The sequence below is a fragment of the Ochotona curzoniae genome, unplaced genomic scaffold (assembly GCF_017591425.1).
Source record: "Ochotona curzoniae isolate NIBS_2020 unplaced genomic scaffold, NIBS_Ocur_1.0 scaffold_4812, whole genome shotgun sequence".
In the NCBI taxonomy this organism is placed as follows: Eukaryota; Metazoa; Chordata; class Mammalia; order Lagomorpha; family Ochotonidae; genus Ochotona; species Ochotona curzoniae.
This window is the reverse complement of record NW_024467124.1, coordinates 1,040,226-1,067,266: the sequence shown is the minus strand read 5'-3', so window position 1 is coordinate 1,067,266 and position 27,041 is coordinate 1,040,226. Positions and strand designations below refer to the sequence as shown.

Sequence of the window (27,041 nt, the reverse complement as noted above, 5' to 3'; positions counted from 1 at the left end):
CTGCCAATGTGCCTGAAATATGCCTTTTGAAAAAGAAATTTTTTTAAAGAAAATAAGTTTATTTTTTAAAAGTTTATTCGAGAGATAGCATGATGGAGAAAGAGAAATGACAAGGGTATCTTCCCTCTGTTGATTTACTCCCCAAATGGCTGCAATGGCCAGGGTTCTGGCTGGACCAGGCTGAAACCAGGAGTCAAAAATTCTTTGCTAATCTTCCCGAAAGGACCTCCAGTACTTGGGCCATCCTCCACTGCTTGCTAACAGAGGACTGGATCAGAACCTGGGACTTGAACAGCACTCTGATATAGGATGTGCCAACATTAGAATCAGCAGCTTAACTCACTATGCCACAACACAGGCCCCTATTCATATTTTTATTATTTTATTTTCAAAAAATGTAATTGAGAATGTTGTATTGCTGGTTCAAAGCACACACACTGCTTAACTATCTTGATGTATGAACAGCTTGCTATCAGGAAGTTTGTGCCGATCACTTTCCTACCAGTACTACTTAGGAATGATTGCCTCATTCAACACTCATTATATAAATGAGTGTTACTTTTTTATAATCTGTGCAAGCTTGATAGGTGAATAAAGATTACCTCACTCTTCTCTTTGAAACTAGAAATATCCATGTATTTGCTGATCGTGTGATATTTACTCTAATGAAACATCCCTGCCTTTGTCTCCTAGGGTGGCAGTTCTGCTGCTTTGTATCAGGTCTCTTTTTTCTTTTTCAGTTTGTTTTATTTATTTCCTTCTTTAAGAAGCAAAGAAACAGAGAGAGATCTTTCATCTGCTGGCTCATTCCACAGATATCTGCAGTGCCCAGCACTGGACCAGCCATAGCTGAGAGCTAGGATCTCAGTCCAGGCTTCCCCCATGGGTGGCAGAGTGCAAAGTACTTGAACCACATATGCCCTGGGTGTGCCTAGGAGCAGGGAGCTGGGATCAAGGGCAAAGCCAAGGCTGAAATCCAAGCAGTGTGTGATAGGATGCAGACATCCTAAATGGCTCAGTGCCCAGCTCCGAGTGAGCCCTTTTCTGGCCACCCTCACTCCTGTCAGTTAGGAAAGTATTGTTCCTCTTTAGTTGCTGTCTTTTCATATTTTGAGAAACATGGGAAATATGAATGTTTTAGACAATAAAATTTTTTAAAAAGCGCTGACTTTACTGTGAACACAAGTGTGCAGATTATTGAAGAAAAGCAAAATTAACTCAAGAAAAACAAGAGATCCAGAATAGTCCTATAACTATTGAAAAGTGTCAATTAAAATTTTTAACATGAGGAAAGTGCCCAATCAATTCATATGCCCTACAAATGTTTACTTGGGGAGTCTCCAAGCTCGGCCCAGTGTTAGGAACAACAGTAAAGCTTGCACTCTGTCCTTTTGCAACCACCCTTTTTGTTCGCTTCCACAGGAATAACTGGGAACTTACCAAAGACCTTGCATGTTTCTTTAAGTCCTACCACCTAATTTTCCATCTAGCTATCAACTTGTTTCTATGGTTAGAGGTTTACACTGCGTGGCCATGTTTCTCTTGAGCGTGGAATTCTGCTGTCCCCTGCTGGTTGTTATTGCTGATGGTTGTCACATCTGGACACCATCATGCCTTTCTCCACATTGTCAGAGATGCTTTCCAACAGTAGCCTGTTGTAAGGTTTTCATCTGATAGCAGATTCCTTTTGCCTACCTGCCTGTCCCCCGAGGATGTATGTATGAAAGCTCTGCCTCATTTTTCTTGTTTCACACATCTGGTTTTTTCTGTGAGCTTCAGTGGTTTGGAAAGAAGAGAGCAGATGTTCTATTCCCTCGCTTAGTTATCTCTTCTCTGCTCTGTTTAGGAGCTCTCTGCCCAGAGCTCATCATCCATCCCCCTCTTTCTTTTGACACAGCCTCACAGCTTCTGCAGCTTTTCCTTCTCTTTCCTCCACTACTGAATCTTGATAACTTTGCCAAAACTCCTCTTTTTAAAACAAGATTCTGCCAGTGGAAACTTATTCCTAGTCCTCAGAGTTTGGGGGAATTCAGCAGTTTGGGTAGGAATAGTTGATATTATAGAAACTTTTTATAATTCCCAACTCAAGACTACCAGTATTTAGAAGTAGCATAGCTTACCGTTACACATCTCATAAGGAAAAGGAAGGAGAAAAGTGGAGCTTGGCAAACCATTTAGGACTGAAGGAAAAACACATCACTCAACAGCCCCATGGAGTTTGCCCATTTTCCTCTCCCCTTTTCAAACTCTTGCTAGTGTCCAGCGGGCAGCCCTTTGTCCTCATCTTGGTCCTGCAGCCTCTCTGCAGCTGCGGGAGGCAGCTGAGCTCGGGACCATTATTGTCGCTGTGCTTGGAACCCTGTGTGGCCTTGATACTTCTCACCTTGGAAAGAGCTGACCCCAAGTGGCAATGCTTATTGTCATGCTGTTCCATGTTTGTTGGTGCGAAGTAAATCTTTCCTGTAGTCTTCAATGGTTTATGCTTGTTTAGGAGCTTGATGTCTAATTTCCATGCTGGACTTCTTTATAGCTTGGCACAAATATCATTAAAATTATTGATTTCTTAACCATTTTAAAGAACCTTGGGTAGACTGTAGAACATGAACTTTAATATATTTTACACTAAATAAAATTTTTAAATTTATGTGTTTGAGTTTTAGTGATGACTGCTATATTGGCTAGATAACTCTAATGCTTTTTCCCCCAAAAAATGCCAATATTTGACATCAGTGTTCCCATAAAATAAATAAATGATTCTTCACAATTACTTTTCCAATGCTTTTCCCGTGTGACTCTTTCCAATAGTTTTCCCTCCAAAATTGTTTGAGTAGTGGCTGTCATGATTCTTGTGAACTTGCAATTATGTCAAAGCAATTTAATCAGTGCTTGAGCTGAGCTGGCATTGCTCTGGGAGGGTCATTTTTCAGAATGACATCCCCCTAGGCATTAGTTAAATAATTAGACCTCTAAACTCTTCCCACAAGGATTCTCGTAAGTACCATTAGACATTCTGAGCCTTGGGGACATAGCCTGTGCACCACTGCCAGTACCAGAGCCCTGGGAAGTGAAGTTCAAAATCTTGGGAGTCAGAGTGGATAAAAGTTAGTGTTCTCTTTCTTCAGGAATCATGTCTTCAATGTTACTGTCAAAAGCTTGCATGCGTAATTAATGAGGGAAGAACTCTCTGGAATTTTGATTGACATCACACAACATCCTGACATCACATGTTGAGGGATCATTAGCAATGCTTTCGCTGTATTTATTAAACATATGTAATTCTCTTCAGCCCTCACTGTAGAAAACATGTTTCTCCTAATACCTGGAACTGGTAGATGCTTTAAGGAAGTGACTGGGTAAACAGTTAACCCTAGAGGCCAACGTGATGGCATAGCATACCAATCCTTTCCCTGTGGTACCAGCATCCCATATGGACATCAGTTCATGTCCTAGTTGTTCCACTTCCAATCCAGCTTCCTGTTTGTGGCCTGGGAAGGCAACAGAGCATGGCTTGAGTCCTTGGGCCGCTGCACTCATGTGGGAGACCATGAGAAGAAACTCCAGCCTCCTGACTGCAATGGGTTCAGCTTAGATTGTTGCTGCTGTGGGGGTATAAACAAGCAGATGGAAAATCTCTCTCACACACACTCACACACTCCTGCTTTGCATGTATGTCTTCTTCTCCTGTAGCTCTGCCTTTCAAATAAAAATAAATCTTTGGGACCTGGCGCAGTGGCCTAGTGGCTAAAGTCCTTGCCTTGGATGCACCGGGATCCTATATGGGCACAGGTTGTAATCCCAGCAGCCCCGCTTCCCATCCAGCTCCTTGCTTGCAACCTAGGAAAGCAATAGAGGGAGTCCCAAAGCCTTGAGACCTTGCCCCCATGTGGGAGACCTGGAAGACGCTCCTGGCTCCTGGCTTCGGATTGGCTCAGCTCCAGCGATTGCAGTCACTTGGGGAGTGAATCATCGAATGGAGAATCTTCCTTTCTGTCTCTCCTCCTCTCTATATATCTGAATTTCAAACAAAAATAAATAAATCTTAATAAATAAATAAAAATTGGCTCTAGATATTAAAATGGTAATTAAATGATTACTGCGATGCAAAGCATCCTTCTTTTGGCTATGCCCGCTTGACTTACAAGAAGTCTTAAGATTGGAAATCCTTGTTAGACTTCAGTGATTTCAAGAGGTTCTTTTGTGTTCAGAGCTTTTCAGGCCAGTTAGGGACTTGTCCTGTTGTTTACAGGAGACCTGGATGGGATCAGAATATCTTAAAGGCACAGTGTCTTTGGCATGGTCTGTTTGCTGTGTGACATAAGAGCACATTCCTGTGTGTTTGCTGGTGGTGTGCCTTCCCCGCTCACACATTTCAAGTCCTTCAAGTCCTCCTTCAGAGAAAGGGCTCATGTCTGCCTCATCAGCCTGTGGTGAAAATGGCATTCTGTATGCAAGAATACAGACTTGGAGCTTTTCACAGCTGGGGTCATTCTTAGAGCACTGGCGAGTCTGTCAATCAGCATCCCAGATACGCTCAGCCCTTACCTTCCCACCACGTTTCACTTGCTTGAGTCACGTTGAAATAGTATTCATTCTCTTGTGCTTAGAAACCCACGGAGCCTAAATCCCTGGATGTCTGTGGCCCCTGCCCACGGGTAAGCTCAATCCCTTCTCCTGTAATCCTTTGGTTGGTGATAAACAGAAAATCTCTGTCAGCTCAGACCCTCCATGAACTTTGCCTCATTCCCTTGCTCTTGTCTTCATTGCAGCCATCACCTGCCTCTCAGAGCCCATTTCTCTCTCCCTTCTCAAATCAGAGTCCATGGGACTGGCTCTGGCTTTGCCTCTTCCTTGAAGATTTCTCCACCCCACCAATCAAACCCCCATGCCTCTCTCCTTTCTTCAAACACTGACAAGATATTCAAGTCCCACTGTAACCTCTACACATTGGCCATCTGTTTTATGAGTGTGTTAACTGGTTGCATCTTCTTCAGGTGGGAAGCCATCTGGTCTGTGATGCAAGCACCACAGTGTTGGTCACTGTTTCACACCATGAGACCTGAGAGTTGACTCCTGAATAGGGAGCACTCATAGGACTCTCAACACAGACAAGTGATCCAAATGTAAGAACAGGCAACTTTTTTGTTAGCAAAATGGAGCTACCACTTATTGATTGGACTCAGCATTTCAATGCAAAGTCTCATTTAAGGCTCACCATCACCCTCCCCTCTATGGAAATGAAGCAGTGAAGGCTTCAAAGCTTTAATCTCTTGCCCTTGTAAGAGGTGTACTAGAACTTGAACACAGGATAGCTGTTGTGTTACCTTCCGGCACATCAAGGAATTAGACTGTCCCTTGTCTTCTCTATACTTTAGACCTGTGCAACTAGTGCCAGTACTGTACATAGAAATTTGATTGGAGCAGGAATTCCGTACACACTAAATACTAGAAGGCTGCTTGACAACTTTTTCACATTTTGAGTAGCAGCATAGCAAGTACAATAGGTAGCGATGTCTCAAAAGCAGAATGTTTTAATTTTTCCCAAAACATAAAGAATGCTAGAATTATAGAAATTCTGTTTATTGACTGTAAAACTATCGGATGTTGGTGTCAACTTCCATCATGTAAAGGGGCCTAGTTTTACTTCATGTGTACAGATTTCACGTATTCGAAAATGTTGAGAGTCAGGCTTGAGTAACGTCATTGGCGTGAAAGTCACTTGCATAATAGACACACATGAAGGCAAAGGGCATTTTCTCCTTGAGGTTGACCACCAGTGCAAAGCAATATTGTACTTCAAATGCAATTAAGGGTAGACATTTGGTTTTGGAATTAAGATGCCTGTTACCACTTGAATAGCAGGATGTTGGGCTTATGACCATTGCTGAAGGATCATACTATTGTGATAATATGGGGGGAAATGATAGCAGGAAAAATGGGCTGGAGTGGAAGGGGGTATCCCTGTGCCTGTGGAACCATATCATGATACATTTAAAAAGGATTTGAGAGGACAGAAAATAAATCACCTTAAAAAAACCATCAACACATATGAAAGTGATGATAAAGGGAAATGAATCCAGCAACATGCAGGATGCATTTGGGGCCTTCCAACCGTCCTTTCTCCTTACTGGGTGAGCATCATCATGATATGCTGAGATTTCATTGATGACTAAGCACCCTACAAAGTTGGTTTTTGTCTCGTAAGAAAGGCAGAAAAAAAAGTGCTGGTGACTGTGCTACCATTCCTTATCGGAGTGCCTGTGTTAAAGTCTTGGCTCTACTTCCGATTCCATCTTCCAGCTGATGCAGTCCGTGGGAGGCAGCAGGTGATGGATGGCTCAAGTGCTGGGGTCTCTGCCACAACATAAGACACCCAGATAGAGTTTGTAGCCCTAACTCTGACCTGGTGCAATCCAGGCTATTGTAGGCTTTCAGGGAGTGCCATCAGATGTACATGAGATCTCTGTGTCTGTCTCTTTTTTAGATTAGGAAGAAAAAACAAATTGTAATTCTCTCTTGGCAGTAAGTGTATCATAGAGGTAAAGGAGCAGATCAGAGTGTAGATATGAAAATATTGTTTGCATTAATCTCCCAATTATTTGAACTTTTTGAATCTGATTAAAGTAGAGAGTCAAGGGAAAGCTTAGATTTATGACAATGTTTACAGATTTGTTGTTTCTGTGCATAAAGTGTATAGCTAAATGAAGGGATTTTTTGTCTTCTGGTCACACTCATAACGACAATCCAAATGAAGAACAAAACATTACTAGAACTGACCCATGTGCTTTGTGTGCTTGATGTTATCTAGGCATGGTAACCTGGAAAGCGTTCAAGCAGTGACTAGATACACCTAGAAAAGCTATCCAAAATATATTCTGTTTTGAGCTTATTTGTGTGCTTCTAAAGACTTCAAATATCAGCTTTTTAACGAAAAAAGCAAATATATTGTATTTGCCTGTAAATATGTGAGTCAGGGGAGAGGCAAGATGGGAGCCGGGTTGGGGGTGGAGAAGGAGGTGGACTGTGGAAAAACATAAAAACATCTACAAAGTGGGAATGTGATTTCTCAGCATAAAATATAATTTCACGTCAGTGAATGGAACACACTGTTTCTTTAGCTATGTCTTAGCCAACACCCAATATCTGTTTCCCAGTATTTACCCAAGAAATACCTAAAATAAACAAATGAAAAGGACATTCCTGGAATCTTTGTAAAGATAATATCTAAAGGAATACAGCAGCCAAAGTGGACTGAACAATTTTGTTGTGCGGGCAAAACAGTATAAAAGCATCTACTCTCTCCTGGGCTGAACTTTCATGATATTTTATGGCAGCTAATTTGACTTGAGTGCACAGTTCCAATGAAAGAATTTGTAAGATAAGAAGGTAGAGCTGTAATATACATAAATCTTTGGTACCCTTGCAGACCTGATAAACAGCCATGCTGCCCTAAGCTTATGCAAAACAGAAGCACAGAAGCATATTGCAGAAAACTAAATTATACATAAAGTCATTAAACCCCACCCTTCACTTCTGACTGAGGGATTGCTGCAACCATCAGTGAGAGCAGAGGCAAAATGAAAAAATAAATAAATGAAAGACCCTGATCACATTATACGTTTCAGTGGCAATGTAATTGCTTAGAAGTTCATTTGAAGTTCTAGGTTGTGTGCAAAACTGATGTTGCTGCTGAAAATTAGCAAGAAGAAATGACTCATAGAATCCTTGAAGCCTCAAAAGCTAACCCTCACTGAGGTGGGATGGCAGAGCAAACTGGGGTCACCACTAACGGTGATGTTCAGATGTGCACTGCCTGACCAGCCCCCAGATGCACCCATTTGCCCACCTAGCATCCTAACTATATACAAAGTAGCTGACTTTTCTTTGCAAAGGGATCTTGTAGCTGCTTGTTTGAAAATGCATCAGAATTGACAAACTCTTTCATTGTGAAATCCCTCTTGTGGAAGATCCTGGACCCTGGAGGATAACCTCATTTCTCAGGGATGGTCTAAATATAAGCATTGTGGAATGATAAGAGTACTAGAAGGACCTCTCTGAAGGTCACCTTCTATGGCTAAGCATGTGGAATGCAGAAGATAGGAAGTCCACAACTTTGCAAGACTATGTCACTCCGAGGCCCAAGGTAGCAGGCTTGGCTAAAGAAACAAGGCATGGAGGACCTTAACTGATTCTAGTATAATCACCAGGACTTTGCAGATTGCTGTTGGACGCATAGCTGTCCAATCCAGGTCTTAATTAATGCCAGCTGCTGGAGGAACTCACCTTTTGCCAACACCAAATTACTCTAAGGAGTGGGCTACCAGCATGGTGTGTGTTTCCTTTTTGTTGGACACTGGTCAAGAGGGCCATGCTGGTGGGGTTTGGCTGGCCTGTAATGAGCAAATCTGAGCAAATCACAGAGCTGTACTGTTGAGACAAGGTGCCTCTCAGCTCATGGGATCTGCCACTTGACTAAGACAGGGATCATGACACTTCTAAAAGAAAAGAATGTCAGCATTAACATAGAAAGGATATTCTGAAAAGCTGAAATCATGTGTGCCTATATGCTGCACTGATTCTCAGCTTGCCCAGGGAGCACTGTGTCTACTGAGCCAGACTGTGTTGGTTTCCTGACATGTACGAAGCATCCCCTAAGTCCCGTGCTTCATTTACTCCATCTCAGTCACACAGCCCGCCACACAGCCTCAGCTTCTGTTTGGCTTGCTAGGTGGTGTCACTGCATAGGACATGATGGGCATGACAGACACCTAGAAAGCAGATATGCCTTTTTATATCACCACTCTGGCATTCCAGTTTACACATCATGGTCACCTCAATTTAATGTGCGAGCATTCAGCTGGAAATGCTTCATCACATAGCATGCTAAGGGATTTATCTGCTAGGGATGTCCTAACAAAGCACCTCAGTCCTGGTAGGTTGAGCCACAGAAACTTACACCTTGTAATGTAGAGGTTGTGAACGCAAGGTTAAGCTGTGGGCTGGGCTGGTTTCTTCTTTCACCATAGTTTGCTGCTGGTCTGTCTGTGAACACATGTTCCTGGGGTCTAGATGTGCTCTATTTGTCTCTTCATCAGAGGACACCAGTCTTGGATTCTGTCTCCCTCATGCTAGTAGGACCTCACTCCTTCTTTTTAAACACCTTGCCTCCAAGGTGCTTCAACTTCAATTTGCGAGACTGCGCGTTTGGCATAAGGTGTAAAATTCATCTCTCAGCCCATAAAACAGAAAAAAAAATCATATTTCTTTTTCAGGAAGGCAGTTATGTCGTAGAATCTGTGACTCAAAGAAGAAGCTTTCTCTGACTGGTTGGGCCAGACCATCTGTGAAATTCTTTGGTGGGGAAACTTGTAAATCAAACTTCAGTTATTCATAATGGTAGCCACTAGCAACATTCTTCAGTTAGCCTACCTCCTTGCACGCGTTCAGTAGTAGTGAGTGGTCTTTTTGTTGGATAATGCAAATGTAAAATATTCATGCCAGTGGAGAGTCACCATCACCATACCATGCAAATGGTTTTGGTCATTGTTAAAGGAATCCTTGCCAGAAGCACCCAGCAACAATTTGCTTTGTACACGGGTTTTGCTCTGCAAGTCTGAAGTGGGAACATGGGCCCTCTTCAGCCAATCTATGATTTAATTCTAGTGCTAAAAATAATGGGAGATTTTTGCAAAGAGAGCCTATTAAGAGTCTGTTTGGACTCATAAAAGAGTTTCATAAAGTTTTAGGATATGAGATCCACACAGGGAAATCAGTTGCTTTTGTGTTCACAAACAATACTGTGGATGAGAAAGAACTTAATAAGACCAGTGCCATTAACAATAGCCAAAAAAAGTTAAATACATAAGAATAAATTTAATCAAAGATGTAAAAGATCTCTACAAGAAAATTTGCAAGACATTAAAGAAATAAATAGAAGTAAATAAATAGAAATAAGTAAAAAGGGCAGGAGAATCTTCCATGATCATGGATTGAAAGAATTAATGTTATCAAGATATTAATACTATCTAAAGCAATTTACAGATTCAGTGCTGTCCCAATCCAAATAGCAAGGACATTCATCTCAATCTGAAAAAGAAAATGCTAAAATCTATATGGGAATACAGAAGATCACAAACAGTTAAAACAGTTTTGAACAACAAGAACAACAACAAAGAGGAATCACAATGTCAGATTTTTAGACATACCCCAGGACAATTACAAACAAAGCATGATCATACTGGCACAAAAATAAACATGTAGACCAATGAACACAATATAAACCCCAGAAATTAACCTTTGCAGCTACAACAATCAATCTTCAGGTCCAGTGGCGTGGCCTAGTGGCTAAAAGTCCTCACCTTGAACACGCCAGGATCCCACATGGGTGCCGGTTCTTATCCCAGCAGCTCTACTTCCCATCCAGCTCCCTGCCTGTGGCCTGGGAAAGCAGTGGAGGACGGCCCAAAGCCTTAGGACCCTGCACCATGTGGGAGACCCAGAAGTTCCTGGATCCTGGCTTCGGATCGGCATAGCATTGGCCGTTGCACTCTCTTGGGGAGTGAATCATCGGATGGAAGATCTTCCTCTCTGTCTCTCCTCCTCTCTGTATATCTGACTTTCCAATAAATAAATAAATCTTTTAAAAAAAAAATCAATCTTCAATAAACAAGTTAAAATCGGTCCCTGAAGAAAGTACTGTCTCCTCAACAAATGGTGTTGGGGAAAATTGGATCTGTCCATGCAGAAGTATGAAACCATACTCCTTAGACCTTAAACAAACAAACAAAAAAATCAACTCACAGGTAATCAAGGATCAAAATCTATGACCCGATAACATCAAAGGATTAGATGAAAACATTGGGGAAACTCTACAAGACATTAGCATAGACAAAGACTTCTTGGAAATGACTCCAGAAACACTGGCAATAAAAGCAAAATTACACAGATGAGGTTACATCATACTATGAAGCTCCTGCAGTGTAAAGAAACCCTCAACAAAGTGAGGAGGAGACAGCAAAATTGGGAGAAAAAAATTGCAACTGATAAAGTATTAATATTGAGGATTATGAAGAACTCAAGAAACTTAACAGCAATAAATCAAACAATCCAGTTACAAATGGCCAGAGGATGTGAACGTAAGTTTTTTCAGATGGCCAATAGACACATGAACAAATGCTCAGCATCATTAGCCATCAAGGAAACCACAACAAGGTTTCACTTTAATGTAACTAAAATAATTATAATAATCTGGAGGGCAACGTACTCTAATCCACTGTTAGTGGGAATGTAAAGTACAAATTTCACATATGAAAAAGGTATAGAAATTCCTTAGAAATCTTAAAATAGATATACACCATAAGACTCAACTGTCCCACTCTGGAGAATTTGCCCAAACAAAATGAAATCATGAAATGAAAGAGTTTTGCACCCCTAAGTTTATTGCAGTTCAGTTCACAATAGCTAAGGTATGAAATCAGCTTAGGTGTCTGTCAGCCGATGACAGAAGAAAATATGGTGTGTGTATATTCTATTAATTCAATTAATATTAATTCTGTTCATTCTATAAAGCCAAAAAATGAAATGTTTTGCAATAAAATAGGTGAAACTAGAAACCGTTATATTTAGTGAAATAACCCAGTCCCTAAAGACAAATTTCGTATTTCTTTGGTATGTAGTAGTTAATATAGAATACCCAACAACGTACAGGAACAAAACGGACATCTGTGCTTGTGATGTGTTTGTTTCCATCCTCTGTTTAGTCTCCAGTGGAATTGTGTTCTTTCTACTTTTTTTTTATTATGTTTTTATTGGAAAGTCGGATATACAGAGAGGAGAGACAGAGAGGAAGATCTTCCGTCCGAAGATTCACTCCCCAAGTGAGCGCAACGGCCAATGCTATGCCGATCCAAAGCCAGGAGCCTCTTCCGGGTCTCCCCACATGGGTGCAGGTTCCCAAAGCTTTGGGCCGTCCTAGACTGCTTTCCCGGGCCACAGGCAGAGAGCTGGAAGGGAAGCGGGGCTGCCGGGATAGAACCAATGCCCATATGGGATCCCAGGCGTGCAAGGCAAGGACCTTAACCGCTTGCGCCACCGCGCCGGGCCCCTTTCTACTTTTTGTTTGCTGATAATGATTGATGATGCATTAAGTACGATTATAGAGTGACCTGAAATTATGTTTTGGCAAAAAAAGTTGAAGAAGAAAAAAAAAAGGAAGGAGGGGATTTAGAGAAAGAATGAAAGTGGTAGGGAAATGGGATTATCTTACAATTGTACCTATAAAATACATGAAATCTGTTCCTCTTATATCAGTAACATTTTCTTATGGTTTGTAAAGTAACTTTCAGTAGTACATACAAGAATATTTCGAAATGTTTAAGGTAAAGGAATTAAAAGATGTTTGCTTTGCTGCAAAGAAATGCATGTGTAAAAGGGTCCTCAAAAATTCTTGGGAAAAAAATTAAGAGCAGAAACCTATGCATGAATTAAAACAACCATTTTCATTTCATTGCCCTCAAATTGTTTGAAGTCCTCTCCTATAATAGCTACAGGAGAATTTTGTAAGGAACCAAAAAGATAAATAGACATGAGACAGAAAACTACTTGGAAAGGCTAGGGTCAGCTGATTTATACCAAATAGCTGGTGTTTTCAGGCAATGAAAATGAAGGAACATCGTATGCCACAGAAGGTGGAACACAACAAGCAGAGAAAGCACTTGTCATCATGCCCTTGACCTTGAGCACATAGGAACTTCAGTGCTTTTATTCTCTCCTATTTCTGGGTGTTTCTTACTCTCTCTCAGTACTCCCCATTCTCTTGCACATCCTGGTTGATTCACAAAGATCTGCTTCATTCTGCTGTCTTTCTTGAGCATCATCTTGGATCTTCTCGCATCCTGCTTGTGGCAGGATTTAACCTTATTGAGCGCCCAGTCCCTGGAGCATGCCCAACATCTGCACCATCCAGGGTGGTTGCCCTCAGCCACAGGCAGTTCTGGAGCGAGCTCTGAGTGATGGGGTGACAAAGCCCCTTTGGGCTGTCATGAGGGCCTTGGGGTTGTCAGCTGAGAAGGAGCAGCTTCTTTCGCCTCAGGCCTCCCAGCAACTCTGGCTTTTATCTAGAGGATAAAAAAAAGCTGGACAAATCTGCGCTGAGATACATGTATTGACAGCACAGAACTGTACACTTAAGTTCTACCAATCACTGCTCCAGTATACTGCAGTTATGCAAGCTTTTCTATTGGGAGGAACTGAAACATACATATGAGCTTTCCATACTATCCTTGCAACTTCTTGTAAGTCAATCTAGCATAGGTTATAGCTGTAATGAGAGACTGAGTGAAGACACCAAGCTGGTTAACCAGGTTATGTGTATGAGAGTTGCGGGGTTGGGGGGGGCGGGTAAAGCACTTAGCACAGCATTTGGAACACAGCAGTTGTGCTTCACACGTTATCTTGTGTTAGTGTCACCTGTTTTCATGACTGCTGAATTGATATTTTATTCTGACTTCACTAAAAGAATCCTAAAATAGTTTGAGCCTGAGTTCCCCGCACCCTTATTATACTTATTGGCAAAGCTTCAAGGCCCCTTTGTGAATTTTTCCTTGCTGAAATACCAGTGTAGATACTGTGTGAAAGTTCATTCTGTGTCTTTGTTGTTTGCAGCTCACAGTTGACCCCCAAGTTTGTTTTCATTACTTTCAACATTGCTCCTTTCCCAAAAATGTTTTGAGGCTGTGCAAATAATAGCACAAAGCATCTTATTTTTGTTTAATCTGAAACCTTGTAGTTCTAAATAAAAAATTGAACCATGTGCCCCCAAGGTTTAATCTAATATCTCATTTCTTGAATTGGGGCCAACTCTTCACTTTTAAAAAACATCAGCAGATTCTCAATACAACTTTTGACTACTTCCTTTTAGCATCTGACCTTGGTTCACTTAAACTAATTGTTATCCTTCCAGCAGATTGTGATTCTGAAGGGAAAAAGAACAAAACATACTGTAGAATGCTAGAGGAATTTTAAAACTCTGAGATCCATGCCCTCCATGCAAAATGTGCCTTTTCTTTCCTTTTCATTTTCATAAGTTTTATTTGTAGAAAGTGGTGTGGCTTGGGTCATCTGGCCCAGGTCCTGGAGCCCATCTTCTAGGTGGATGTTGGGTTTGTGAGCTCGGGAGTGGGGGATCTGGCAGGACTCAATTCCTGTTCTGGTTCCTGGGGCCTGCCTCCAAGGTGAGTGCTGGGTTTATGAGCCCCAGGGGCAGGGGATCTGGTGGGACTTGGGTCATCTGGCTCGGGTTCCGTGGGTCATCTGGCCCGGGTTCCTTGGACTCACCTGCAAGAATGTGTCCTACTTAGTGAAAAAGGCAGAGCAAAGGAACCAGGCCCTATTGTAAAAGGAGAATATGGCAGCTCATTTGGTGTCATACTAGAAGAAAGAGAATGAACAAACTGAACAACAACCCTAGCCAAATGATGACAGTAAAAAATCTAGGTGAATAGAGGCTTGAGGTTTACGGTATCAGCCAATGGACATTGGGAGGGTGGGATTATGCTTGGGTTGGTGGAATTGACAACATTCCAGAACTATCCTAACCATTTGAACAGAACCCTCAGAATGTGTACACATTGAGACTCTGGGTTGATATGAGGTGGCGGTTCCTCATCCCTGGGTACTGGGGCGTTTGGGAAGTTGTGTGTGGTTTCCCCCTCTGTCTCTCCCCTTCCCTGAAACAACAAGAAGAAATCGCAAAATTGGAAACAATGAATTCACCCAGTTTTCCCTAAACTTTGATCCTTCCCAACCTGATCAACCATGTAATCATTATAAAAAAAAATAAAATTAAAGAAACTGAACAAATCTCATGTATTTCACAATGCAAACAATGCAGATATAAGAGCATTTTGATACTTCCCACCCTACCTTCCCTCCTGCCTGCATTTCCAACCCACCCTCCTCCTTCCTGCTTTGTTTTTATTTCCCTAATTTTAATGGTGGCATATTCTCATTTCACTTTGCAATCACAGGCTTAACACTCCATTAGATAAAAGCATCAACACAAGTAGAAAAAGAAAACAATCTATTCCTCAGCAGTGTAGACAAAGTCCATAACGACTAATCAAATTCCAGGATGTCAAACTCATTCATGTAGATTGTATTTTTTGTGCTCTGTGGATTGGTTATGATAGATCAGGAAAAGCATATGACATTTGTCTTTTGGGGACTGGCTTATTTCACTAAGCATAATGGTTTCCCGTTGGTCCATTTAGAAGCAAAAGATAAGAGTTCACTCTTTTTTGTGGCTGAGTAGTATTCCACAGTGTTTATATACAGCAATGTCTTTATCCAGGCATCAATTAATGCATATCTGGGTTGAATCAATATATACCTACTGTGAATTGAGCTGCTATAAACCTCTTTCATATACTGATTTCATTTTGTTGGTGTAAATTCCCAGGACTGGTATGTCTAGGTCAAATGATAGATTGCTCAGACATAATTGTAATTCATTTAAAGAAAAAATGTTGAAGAAGTAGGTCTGAAATATATCAAATTCAAATACAGTGATGATGTGTGAATCTTGAGATTTGTAATTGCTATTTGTCTGTTCACTGATATTTTTAGAGCTCCTCATGGGTCCCAGGTAGGTGCTGGGTGAAACCCAGCTCCTCCCCCAGGGGGAGCACATGGATTTTCAAGAGGGCTGAACTGTTTGCAACCCTGGTTCCCTGTGCATGGAAGTTCTTCAAGTTGCCTCCAATGTGCTGATAGCAGCCCTGTGGCTTTTTATATGTACCAAATCTGCATATTCTTTCCATTGATAGTCATTAATTTTAATGCAGAAGGCAGTCCTGTTAAATAATTGCAGAAATCCAGTGGGAAAAATTGGAAGACAAATACAGAAATATAGAATGTATCTGTAGTCATCACATATTTAGGAAGAGATTAGAGCTGGAATTTAAGTCCAAATCTTCTGGTGCTGGAGCCTGTACTCTTTACCTCTTGAATACTTTGTGTTGATGGTGAATTCAGAAATCTCCCTAAGAGTGAATGCAAACACCTGGTAATGTACATGGTGAACTTAGGTCTGCCTGTGAAGTACTGATGTGTAGGTTGAGAAAGGGATTGTCTGCCATAGTTGTCCCTTGGTGTTTCTGATTCATTAGTGATGTTGGGTTTGTGGCTATCATCTTCATTCTTTCACCCAGAACAGAGGTTTTGGGTTTAGAATAGAACTGAGCTGGTGTGCCAGGCTAGAGTGCAATACTATTGCATCTGTTTTTCTAGTGTCTTAAGCCAGAGTATGTGTTACTATAATAATGACTCTTATTTGCAAGTCAATGTCTTTAAACATATAATACTAAATTTAAAGCCACTGAATAAATGGGAAGCAAATGGTAAGGGCATGAGAGAAAAGGTTAAGGAATTCCTAGATGATTATCTGGGGAGACCTTCTGAGTTGGCATGTGTTTATCTCTTGGGAACCTGGTCTGCAGTTACTGCTACACTTTCCACAACTCCCCATCCTCAAGGCGTGCTAGTGCGTCACGTTCTAGAGGATGCAGTCAGATGAGGAAAGTGTCACACTCAAGGTCTATAGTAAGGTGGTGCAGCTGTTAGGGGAGGTGAGTCTGGATTCCCGAGGGAGGCTACCCTACTTCTCTGTCTCTATAGATGGTCAATCAGCAACTCTTGGGAATTTCCACCACTCTGAATTTCTGCCCAGCATCTGGGGCAGGCTCATGAGTTCAGCTTGGCTCAGAATCTTCTCCTGACTCCTACAGACTAAAACTGAATGCCAAGACTTGCCCCATGAGGGGTAGTCTGTGTGACTCAGAAGTGACAGTATCCACAATCTTTAATAAGAAATGACATTTGGCTAAATTGTGTCAATAAAGGACAGCTGCTGTGACTAGCAATAACTCTGGGTTGTAACTTTCAGTAAAAACGCTTGCTTTTTAAGAGTGGACATTGGGTTTGCTGACAGTAAATTGAGATGCAATTATTTTTTATTAGATCATTGGAAAAGATACCTGTAACCATGTTTTCTGAATTTCTGAAATAGTTCTCCATTCCAAATTTTTATCTTTAATCTCTCTGACATTGGTATTGCAGGGAGAGCTTGCTAATTGAGCCAATAGGATTTATAAATCAATAGATATCCCAGAAAGGATTGTAAATCTCACATTAATTAAAATTCCTTTTTCTGCTATATTCATCCATTTATAAGCCTGTCATCTCTAAAAAACTGTCTCTAGATTTTCACCCACATGTGATGGAACTTTTGTGATTTCTGAGGACAGGACTCTGAAAGCCCTCCGAGCAATATAGTAAACAAGGATGCTGGCTTGTGTTGGTCTTTTGAACAAATGGACAAAGAATAAAGCAACTGCCTCACTCCTAAATGCTGTATAGAATCAACACAGGAAATTCTAGAACTCTTTTCAGGGCAGGGAGGGAGGAGAATTGGAAAAGAATATCCAAAAACCAACTACAACAATTGTCTTCAAAGTCAGCAAGAAGGTGTTGTCATCAAAAACAAGCTTGAGTATTAGTAAAAAATAGTCATTGACAGCCTTAATTAAGCACTTATTGCATACTGGGCATGTCAGACATGTTGAGTCCTTCTAAGGACCGTGTCCTCAGTGGAGACACTCACTGGGCTTTTAAGTAGGAAAGTGGCAGGTGCTCTGATGTGTTTGAAGGAGTTAATTGTTTGGGCAGGCATTTAGTGCAGCAGTTAAAAGATCACTCAGACCATCCAAATCCCGTATGGTCTGTCCTTGTTCAGGCCCAGCCCTTCTTGCAATTCTAACTTGCTCCTAATACGCACCCTGGGAGGCTGCAAGTGATAGCTGAAGTACTTGAACCCCTGCCACTCATATGGGAGACATGAGTTCACTTTCCAAACTCTTAGCTTCAGCCTGGCCCCGGCAACAGCCGCTGCAAGCATTTGGGGAATGAATCAGTAAACAGATAATCTCTCCCTCCCAAGTTCAAATGTGCATAAAGAAAACATTCAAAATAATTATCTGTAGTGTAAGTTTACAAGCTGGGGGCGGGGGGTGTGAGGTGCAGCAGAGAGACCAGCGAGGGAGCTACAGCAATGATTCAGGCAAGAGACAGAAGAAACCTAGCTTTTCCGGCTGCTCTCTGGATTTTTGCCGAAGCATCCCTTTTCCTTTAGCCATTCGGGAGATGTGTTTTCTGAGGGTAGTGCTCTTGCTCGTCTCTGGAGAGCTGCCTCTTGCCAGGGCTCACTGACAAGTCACGTGAGGTGCAGAGGTGGAGGAAATTGCAGTTCCTGGACAATGTTAGGGTTAGCTCAAAAAAGTCAGTCTTGACCAAGTGATTTGCAGTGACTCTACGCACTCGTCCAAGTCCCTTGCTGTCCAGTCCCTCTGTACACCTGAGCTCATGGCATGGCACACATCAAGGACCCTATCAGGAAGAAGGAGTCTGCAAGTCCAGTCTTTGATATTCATACCGATGAATGCCCTCCCTGTGATGATCCCTGCAATGAGTGTCAGGGTATCAGGGACTCTATGCTACAGGTGCAGGAAGACCGAGGAGGTATCCCAGACATGAGGGCACCTGGGCACTTCTGCATATATGACTCTTGTCTATTAAGCTGTCTTCCAGAAAACTAAGTGAAAAAGAATGCAGACTAGGAAATGGTTGAGTATCCCAATATCCCTTCACAAGCACCTTCTCCCTTTAAAATTAAAACTCCACTGAAACTTACTATCTCTGGTATCCAGATCCTCCCCTCATTAAAGCCACCTTGCTGTGTGTCAGTCTCTATTAATTCCCCAGAACACTGTTTCTATCAGTGGGATGTTCAGCAACCATGACTGCTCTGCACTTTAGCACTGCCGCCCCTTTTCCCCTCCGTCACTCACCTGAAGGGTGCCTGGCTTTTTTCCCCCACTCCTGTCCCTTGATCAGTGGTTTTCAACATTTTTCTGCATCAGTAGCCTTGAGGGATATGTCACTTCATTAGCAGCAGCTGACTACAGCAGGGATGCTGAAGGTGGGAAGAAGGGAGGCTTCTAAATTGGAAAATCTGAAAAGAAACAAAAAGTGAGTAGATTAAGGGTCCCTCCAGGGTGCACATGCTCCCCTAACCTTTGGAAAAATCACTGACTCAACCCAGAGAGCGGGGTCACCAGAATTGCTTGGTGGTTTATAACCCACAGGCAGGGGAACTTGAGGATGCTGTGTGCACTGTGCCACACAAGAGGCATAAAGCCTTTAGTCAGCTTCATGCCCAGACAGGAGAGTTCAAAGTGGGGTTGATCTTGGCTCTGGGGCCCAATACTTTTGCTCACCAACTGCATCATTTCAGGAGAACTGCTCAACATCCTTGATCCTAAATTTCCCTTTCTGTAAAATACGATTAAAAATATTCACCTACTAGAGTTTCAAAAATCTCCAAAGTATATCTTCATCAACAGAAATTACATGCCATTGCTGTGAAAAAGGCTTTAACAAAATCCTCCGTTCAGAATAATATTCAATAGAATAAAAAACGTGCTATAGTTATGCTGGGCCTCATGGGGTGGTGTGGGGTCTATTTCTAGGTCCTTAAATGGCATATTTTTTAAGGCTGCACAGTTCAGTTCCATTGTCACAGAGAAAGAGATGTAAGTAAAGGAGATTGCCAAAATCATCACCCACTTGAGTCCTGCAAAACAGAAAGATCCTGCAAGATTTCAAATTGGATTAAGTTGCAATAAAAGCTGACCACTTGAAGTATTAAGAGATTAGCACTTTCTTTGAAAGAATCACTCATAGGATGGCATTGTTGAGACCCACATCACATAGCAGAATGAGAATCCCACCTCTGCTCCCAGCAAAGCTTCCTGCTAAAGTGCACCCTTGAAATCAGAGGATAGCTGAAGTTCTGGATCCTTGAAACCCTGGGGACACCTGGATTGTGTTCATGACTCTTGGCTTCAGCCTGGATGGCCCTGGCTGACAAAGACATTTTGGGAGTAAACCAACAGGTAGAAGATCCCTCTCTCCTTGACCCTTTTCCTCTGCATCTCCAATAAATACACGTTCAGAAAGAATCAAGGAGCATTCACACTTAAGATTTTGGAGTGTTTAGGCATAAAGCAATCCATGGAGCTAGATTCCTATTGTAACTCAGTCCCCACCTCTTTTGCCTTTGAAGCATCACACACTCCCCTTGCCTTCCTGCATAGAGGACACTGGAGAATGCATGGTGACCATTGAGCACTGCTACCACTGAGCCTGAACTTCTGCGCTCCTCTTCCCATCAGCACTCTGCCCTGTGTCCCATCAGATGGTGGTCTATGCGTTTAGATGCTTTAGTGCAATAATTATGAATAGTGTATATGTACCTAATAAAATGCAATGGTTGGAACAACTATACGAGAAGCAGGGGCAGAAAACAAAGAAAGTTCAGAGACTTTGTATGCCCCAGTGAGTTCATCTTCTTTTTCTCAGGGTGATTATTTTAGTCATCTTATATGCACAGTTTCATTCATATGAGAAAGGGAGGAAAAATTCGATTTCAGAAGCTTCTAAAACACTTGACCCTGCACTGCCTGGGAGCAAACTGCATGTTACAGACAGCCTTGACCTTCCTTCTTTCTTTCTGGCAGCTTTTGTATTGGATAGTCTCATTCTCTCTCTCCTCTTTCTCTCTCTCCCTTTCTCCCTCCTCTCTCTCCCTCTCTCTCTCTCCCTCTCTCGTTTTTTATTATCTGAGAGCTGTGGCAGTTTTAACGGAGTGCATCATTTTGGAGTAACATTCTCTTGAGGTGGGCCACTGAGATGTATAATTATATCCTGTGGAAAATGATGGTGGTAGGAGGGGTAGGAGGGGGATGGTTATTGAATCACAAAAACATGTTTCCTATTCAGGAAGAAATGACAGTGTGCAGGATGTTCAATTTCCCTCTGCTCTGTGCCCATGGAGAGCGCAGCATCTTAAGGAGGAGAAGTCATTGGTATTCACCAGAGCTCGCCCGGTTTCATTTTTATTGTTTCGCAGACTTATTACTCTTTCCAAGTGTTTCCCAGGTCTGCTGCCTGTTTTTTTTTTTTTTTTTTTTTTTTAGTATATATGAGCTCAGGTAGTCAGAAGAAACACTTTAATTACATTTTAAGTAGAATAAAAGCATAAGTATATTTATGAAAATTCTAACAGAAGGCACAGTGAGACCATTAACTTAAATCCCCAACATACATAAAGTGTTTTGTTCATAATAAAAACCCCATAGTTATTGTGTTAAATTGTACCTGCATATTAAAAAACTGCCCTAACCACTAAATATTGCTTAAATGTGCCTATTGTAGTTACAGTTTCTCCTATAAAAAGTCTACTAGGAGCTCGGGCCATCACCGCTGTCCCTCAGGCTTGCCCTTAAGTTACTGCGCCAGGAGGAGGAGGAGCATGCTGTTGGCTGGGGATGACCCTTCCCCTGACTCCCTCAGCCGTGACTTCTGTCTTATGGGCCTCCGTTTCTAAATCACACCTGTGCTTTGGTTGAACTTGATTTTAGTGAACCTGCTCCTAAGTTTGATCAAACAGCAGCATGAGGTGAGGGGCAGGAGGAATTGGGGACCACAGGGGAAATGGAACATGACAGGGAAAGGGAAGCACATGGCACACAAAGCTCCCCACAAGCAGCCAGAGGCCAGACACTGGCCCACCGCCTTCAAGGGACCCAGTTTTCTGTCTCAGCACTGGACGCGACTCAGAACTGGTTGGCCTTACTTCCACCATATCTAATGGAACCCGTTCTTCTCTAGATGCGCCGTGAATTATCTGCTGCTTAACTTTCCATGAATACTGATTCAGAGTAGGATTTTTCCTAAAGCATTCAGTAAGTCAGTTTATATCATTTAAAAAGTGTATGCATACCTTCTGGGCTGAAAATAAAAAAGGAAGAGCTGAAGAAGCTTTGGTTCTTCCCCCAAAGAAAAGCACAAGAGAGAAGATTTTATGAAATATGTGTTGACTGCTTAATTTGTGATAACACATTTAAAAGCCAAAAGTCAGTGGAATGGGACAGAATAGAATGTGACTGCTTACTGAAGTTACAGATAAGCCCAGATACCTGGTTGGTCGTCAGTCCTACTTTGTGGATTTATAAGTGACTTGGGGTTGTCCCAGGGGAATGAGTAATGAAGGAGGCACATCTGTTCCCTCCGGGGTTGCATGTCTGAGTTAGGAGAGGCCCTGGGCCAGGCAGAAAGCAGGTCCTGATTCTGATGGCCATGTCCCCGTTTCAGTTACCGTTTTGGCTCTGAGAATTTCCAAACTAGAAAAACAGTCAGGGCCCGTTCTGTGAGAGACCATGTATCACCAAATCATGGCTTCTCTGAATATAAGCCAAGATTTATTTTCTAACTAGACATTCGCCATGCATGAATAATAAGAGTCTAAGGTGTAAAAGTACATATTTTCTCAGATATTTTGAAAGTTTTTGTTAACCGAAACCATACCAATTTAACACTGGGCTTATCTTACAGTGTTATGAAAGGAAATCTCCATTTCAAAGGAAAAAGTTGATATAAAAAATTAGCCAACCAAACTAAAGCAGTCCGTCTAGAAGGCCCTTCCTCCCAGTCTCTGTGCCATGCAAAGGCATCTCTCTTGTTTTCCAGCCCAAGGATTAGGACATATGATCGTAATGATGCAGGTGAATTGTGTGGGATTGTTCCAGAAAATGTGAGGCACAGTCCCCAAACCTACAGGGAGTCAAGAGATTGGCTGTCATCTGTCATCCAGTCTTTTCTCTGGGCACCTCTTTGTCTTTCTTTCGCTTACAAAATTTCATTTTGCCATTTGCAATAATTTCCATAGTTCCCCACTAGGAAGTTGAGAGGCTCTGCACAGGAACTTGCCTCTCCTGCTATTGTGTCCTTGCCATGAACACATATCAAATAAGCTAAAAACCAGAATTCTTCTGAAAAGTAATCAACAGTTCACATGACAGTCTTTTACATTCTCTTGATGTAACCCTTCACTCAGAGATAAGACATAATTTAGGGCTGGAAAGCAATAATGTTGGTCTGTGTGTTCAATATGTAGATTTAATACTGTTCTCCTCTTCAAAGCCATCGTCACGGTAGAGCTACGCAGAAGGAGCAGTGGACTCAGAATGACAAAAGGTGGAGATCTGGTCCTGGTTCTGTCAGGTCCTTCAACCATAAGGCATAGAGACTACGCTAGTGGTGATGTGTTCATAATACAGGCACATGTTGGGCTCCCTACCCCTCCATCTCGTGTGCTCTGAAATAGGGAAGATCTGAGGGCCCTACCCTTAAAAAACTGTTGGAACTATAGTGCTCAAATGGAATGAGATTAGTTATTATTCCATTTGTTGTTTTGTGTCTGCTTCCTGACCACCAATTAAGTGAAAACAATGAAGTTCATATAACTGGTTTCAAATGCAAAGGCTATTACAGATCCCACATTTCACAGGCATGCTCATGAAACACAGCCGTGACACCATGGCTGTTGCCTGTCCCACAGGAGAGCTTCTGTGATCAAACATGAGAAGCACTTCGATGTGTGACTCAACCTCAGTGGACTCAAAGGCATTTCCTCCATGCTTGAAGCTGGAAAACCCGATATTTTCCCTTAATCTGTTTCCTTCTTCCATCTGACCACAAAGAAACAAAATAGGAGAATGCTCTAGACTTGTGAAAAAGACAGAGGGAAGTGAGATGACTGGTTAGATTAGTACAAACACCAAGTAAAATTGGCTGTTGTCAGTCAGATATAATTGTTAGTCAAGTGTAAAATCATTGTCATTCATAAAGTAACAAAGACAATATTCAGAAAAAGAATATCTGACTTGAAAATCTCTGTTGCTATGTTGAAGTGTATTATAGAACAGAATGGAAGCTACATGCTTGAATCAATCCTGATTACATAATGATCTTGACTAGTAAACTTTCACAGCTAGTATTTTTTACTTCATTTATTGATAACTCAAAATTATTTTTTTTACTGCATCACACTGTGTCTTGCCCTTCAACTAGCAACATGGGAAGCTATTTCAAACCATTTGTGTAAAAATTAGTATCAAAAGTGTGAATTTATTTTGGTGCAAACCAGTTTTCCTAATATATGGAAAATATATGTTATGAGAAAATTAGGCATGGATTTCAAATTTTCTTCATCCAACTCAGACTATTTCCATTTTTTACACAAACTTTCTGAATTAATCTTGATAGAGTATCATTCTTATACAGTCACATGTTGCTTAACAACAGGGACACACTCTGAGAAATATGTCATTAATCAGTTTCATTGTTGGGTAAACACACAAAGTGCACTTAGCCTCAGCTGCTCATGATGTCACAAGACAATATAATTGTATGAGGACCCTGGCCTCATATGTGATCCCTTCTTGACCAAAGCAGCATCCTACAGTGCATGTGTGTAAAGTGTGTTTAGACCTGATCAGCTGCCATGGGCTTTGTTTTCGCCTTTGTTTTCCAAAAGAGCAAATAGAATGTAAGAAAAAAACAAAAGTTGTTGTGATAATCATGATCTATGCTCAAACTCAGGGGCCTTTAAAGACAGGCTATTTAAAACTCCTTGACTCGTATGTGCGTAGTTTCGTCTTTTTCACACTTGTACTGATGTAATGTCGGGTATGAATGTGCTGATAAGGACAAGATCTGAAGCCCAAGACTGGGAAAGAGCTGAGAGCGACTCTTTCCCAGTTAGTCTCTGATGAGAGCTGAGCTATATGTGTATGGTAACAGCATTATTGATACCAACAAATGACAAAAAAGCAGGTTTTTCAAGTCTTAGAACTCATATACATAGGAAAGAGAAATAAAGCTTTAATTTTGAGTTCAGGGCAAAGATGTTTGTTAACCAGAGCTTGCAGCCATGAATACCTTTAGTCAGTAGTTGCTAAACTACTTCCATGGGGCAGTGGACACATAGGTAGAAATGACAGAGCATGCTGAGCATCGTCCACTCCATGCCGGAGTGCTATGGGACATGCAGATGGGTGGAGCAGAGTCCCAGAAACCTTAGAGAAGATGTGTCAACTGCAGTAAGACTGAGGTGTAACTCACCTAATGAACAAGGGCCCATGAAAAGAAGTCACTAGCATTGGGAAGTGGTAGAGATGGCCAAGATGCTGGGAGGAGGAGGAAATGGGAAAGGAGGAACTTTGGGAAGAGAAAACTGTGAGTGCTATCCCAGGCTTGTTTGAGAACAAGACTTCTTGACACCATCTGTCCTTCAAGCCTTTCAGAATAGGGCCTTTCTCATCCATGCCGCTATTGTCACTTCTTTCCCACCTGCTACCAAGAAACACAGGAGCAGGTGAGACAAAGCCGAGAAATAAGTGTCACTGAGTCCTGCTTGCTACCATCCTTCTTCCATAGCCCCCTACTTCATAAAGGGAAAGCATTAAAATGTTACATGGGCTAAATTGGAAATGAAAAGTTCCATTTTTTTTCCACTGTCCACTGACAGTAGAGGACATTTTTATTATAATTGAAACAGAAAAGAAATACATCTAATAACATGAAGATTAAATACCCCAGGAATAATAATGCCAAATCCTCTCATTTAGCAAGCAGAGAGAGGAAAAAAGATATCTGTATCTCTTATAAGAATAGTGAAAAATGATCATGTAATTTAAGAAATTGAGAGACACTTTAAATTTTTCTCCGCATCACGTATCCAGGTAGCGTAGGAAGAGTGGTGATTCTCTGTTCTGTGTTGTTCACTGTGCACCTCCACTCCTGCATTTGTAAAATATTAGATAAAGTGGGAAAACATGTTTAGCAATGCCTAAATGAAGTCAAGAGATAAAGCCATTTAATCATCCTTCTCACTGCTGTGCACATTCTTGCTCTGGCCCTTGGTCCCCGTTTTTTTTTTTTTTTTTTTTTCAGAATCTCCTCCATCACTGAGCTGCCTTTGTTGATTACACCAAATTGTAATGCTTCCTGTCCCTTCCCCCTTCCTTTCAGAGTTTCTTCGAAGGACAATCAGCACCATGGGACTCTGCGAAGAAAGATGAGAACAGAATGAAGAACAGATACGGGAATATCATCGCCTGTAAGTGTTGACAGCATCACTGTGCTGTTGTATAACTTTGCATCTCATAAGATTGACCACCAGACTCATGCAGGGAGAAATTCCAGGGCAGTCACTGCTTCTGGTCCCAGAAGAGCTGCTGCTATGCTCACACTAAAGAAAGAAAAAAAGCTAGCTGAATGCCCACATTGCATTACTGTGCTCGTGTTGTTGGCCCCACTTCATTTTCAGATTTAAGGTCTGCAGAGCCTTGGTGGTCTGTAAATGCTGAGAAGGAAAAGCGTTTTAGAAGTAAACATAATAGCAATAACGTCTCCCAGTTGCTCCGTGAGAATTACCAGAAATAATGATGCACAACTTGTCTGAATGCAAAGAACTGGAGTTCTCTGCAGGCATTAACTCATTAATCCTCTGGACACTGTGTTAGGGAGGTCAGGAACAGCCCTATTTTAAGGACAGGAAACCAGAACTCCGGAGTTAAATGATAGTGCACACATCACAATATTCATTAGCAAAAAGAGCTAGGATTATATCAGTAATTCCCAGAGCCTGTGGAACAGAATGTTCCCAGTCCATAATGCATGGCATGGGTTTTTAAATCGAGCCCAACCTCATTAATGTTCTGTAATGATGCTGAGACACAGGGTAGATTGATAAGCTCCCTCGGACAGGGCTGCAGCCTCCTCTCCCCTGCATTAAGCTGTTCTATGTGGTCTGTGACCACGTCATGGCACCAACAAGCCCATTGACTGTGGCAGCCACTGGAACTACTTGTAAGTATAAGTAAACAAGTAATAATACTGAAAAACTAGAACCAATATTGGTCATGTGACGGCCTGGGGAATAGTAAGCTCTTGGTATCTTATCACATAGAAGACAACAAACTTGGAAGGGCTGGATAGTCCATGGGAGCATTTTGGGGGTTTCAGTGTTTGTGGCAAGAGCAGCCCCATCCACTTGCCTGAGTTAGCCTTCCTCAGTAGGACAG

At 41.8% G+C, this 27,041-nt stretch overlaps 1 protein-coding gene across 3 annotated transcripts in view; it reads left to right on the top strand.

The window, feature by feature from the left end:
* PTPRM (protein tyrosine phosphatase receptor type M) overlaps positions 1-27,041 on the top strand; it is a 773,655-nt gene that overhangs the window by 649,543 nt on the left and 97,071 nt on the right. For all 3 annotated transcript variants that reach the window (XM_040970558.1, XM_040970557.1, XM_040970559.1), the window contains one exon: positions 25,987-26,074. In XM_040970558.1, the coding sequence (XP_040826492.1) occupies positions 25,987-26,074 (88 nt within the window). The remainder of the gene's footprint in view (positions 1-25,986; positions 26,075-27,041) is intronic.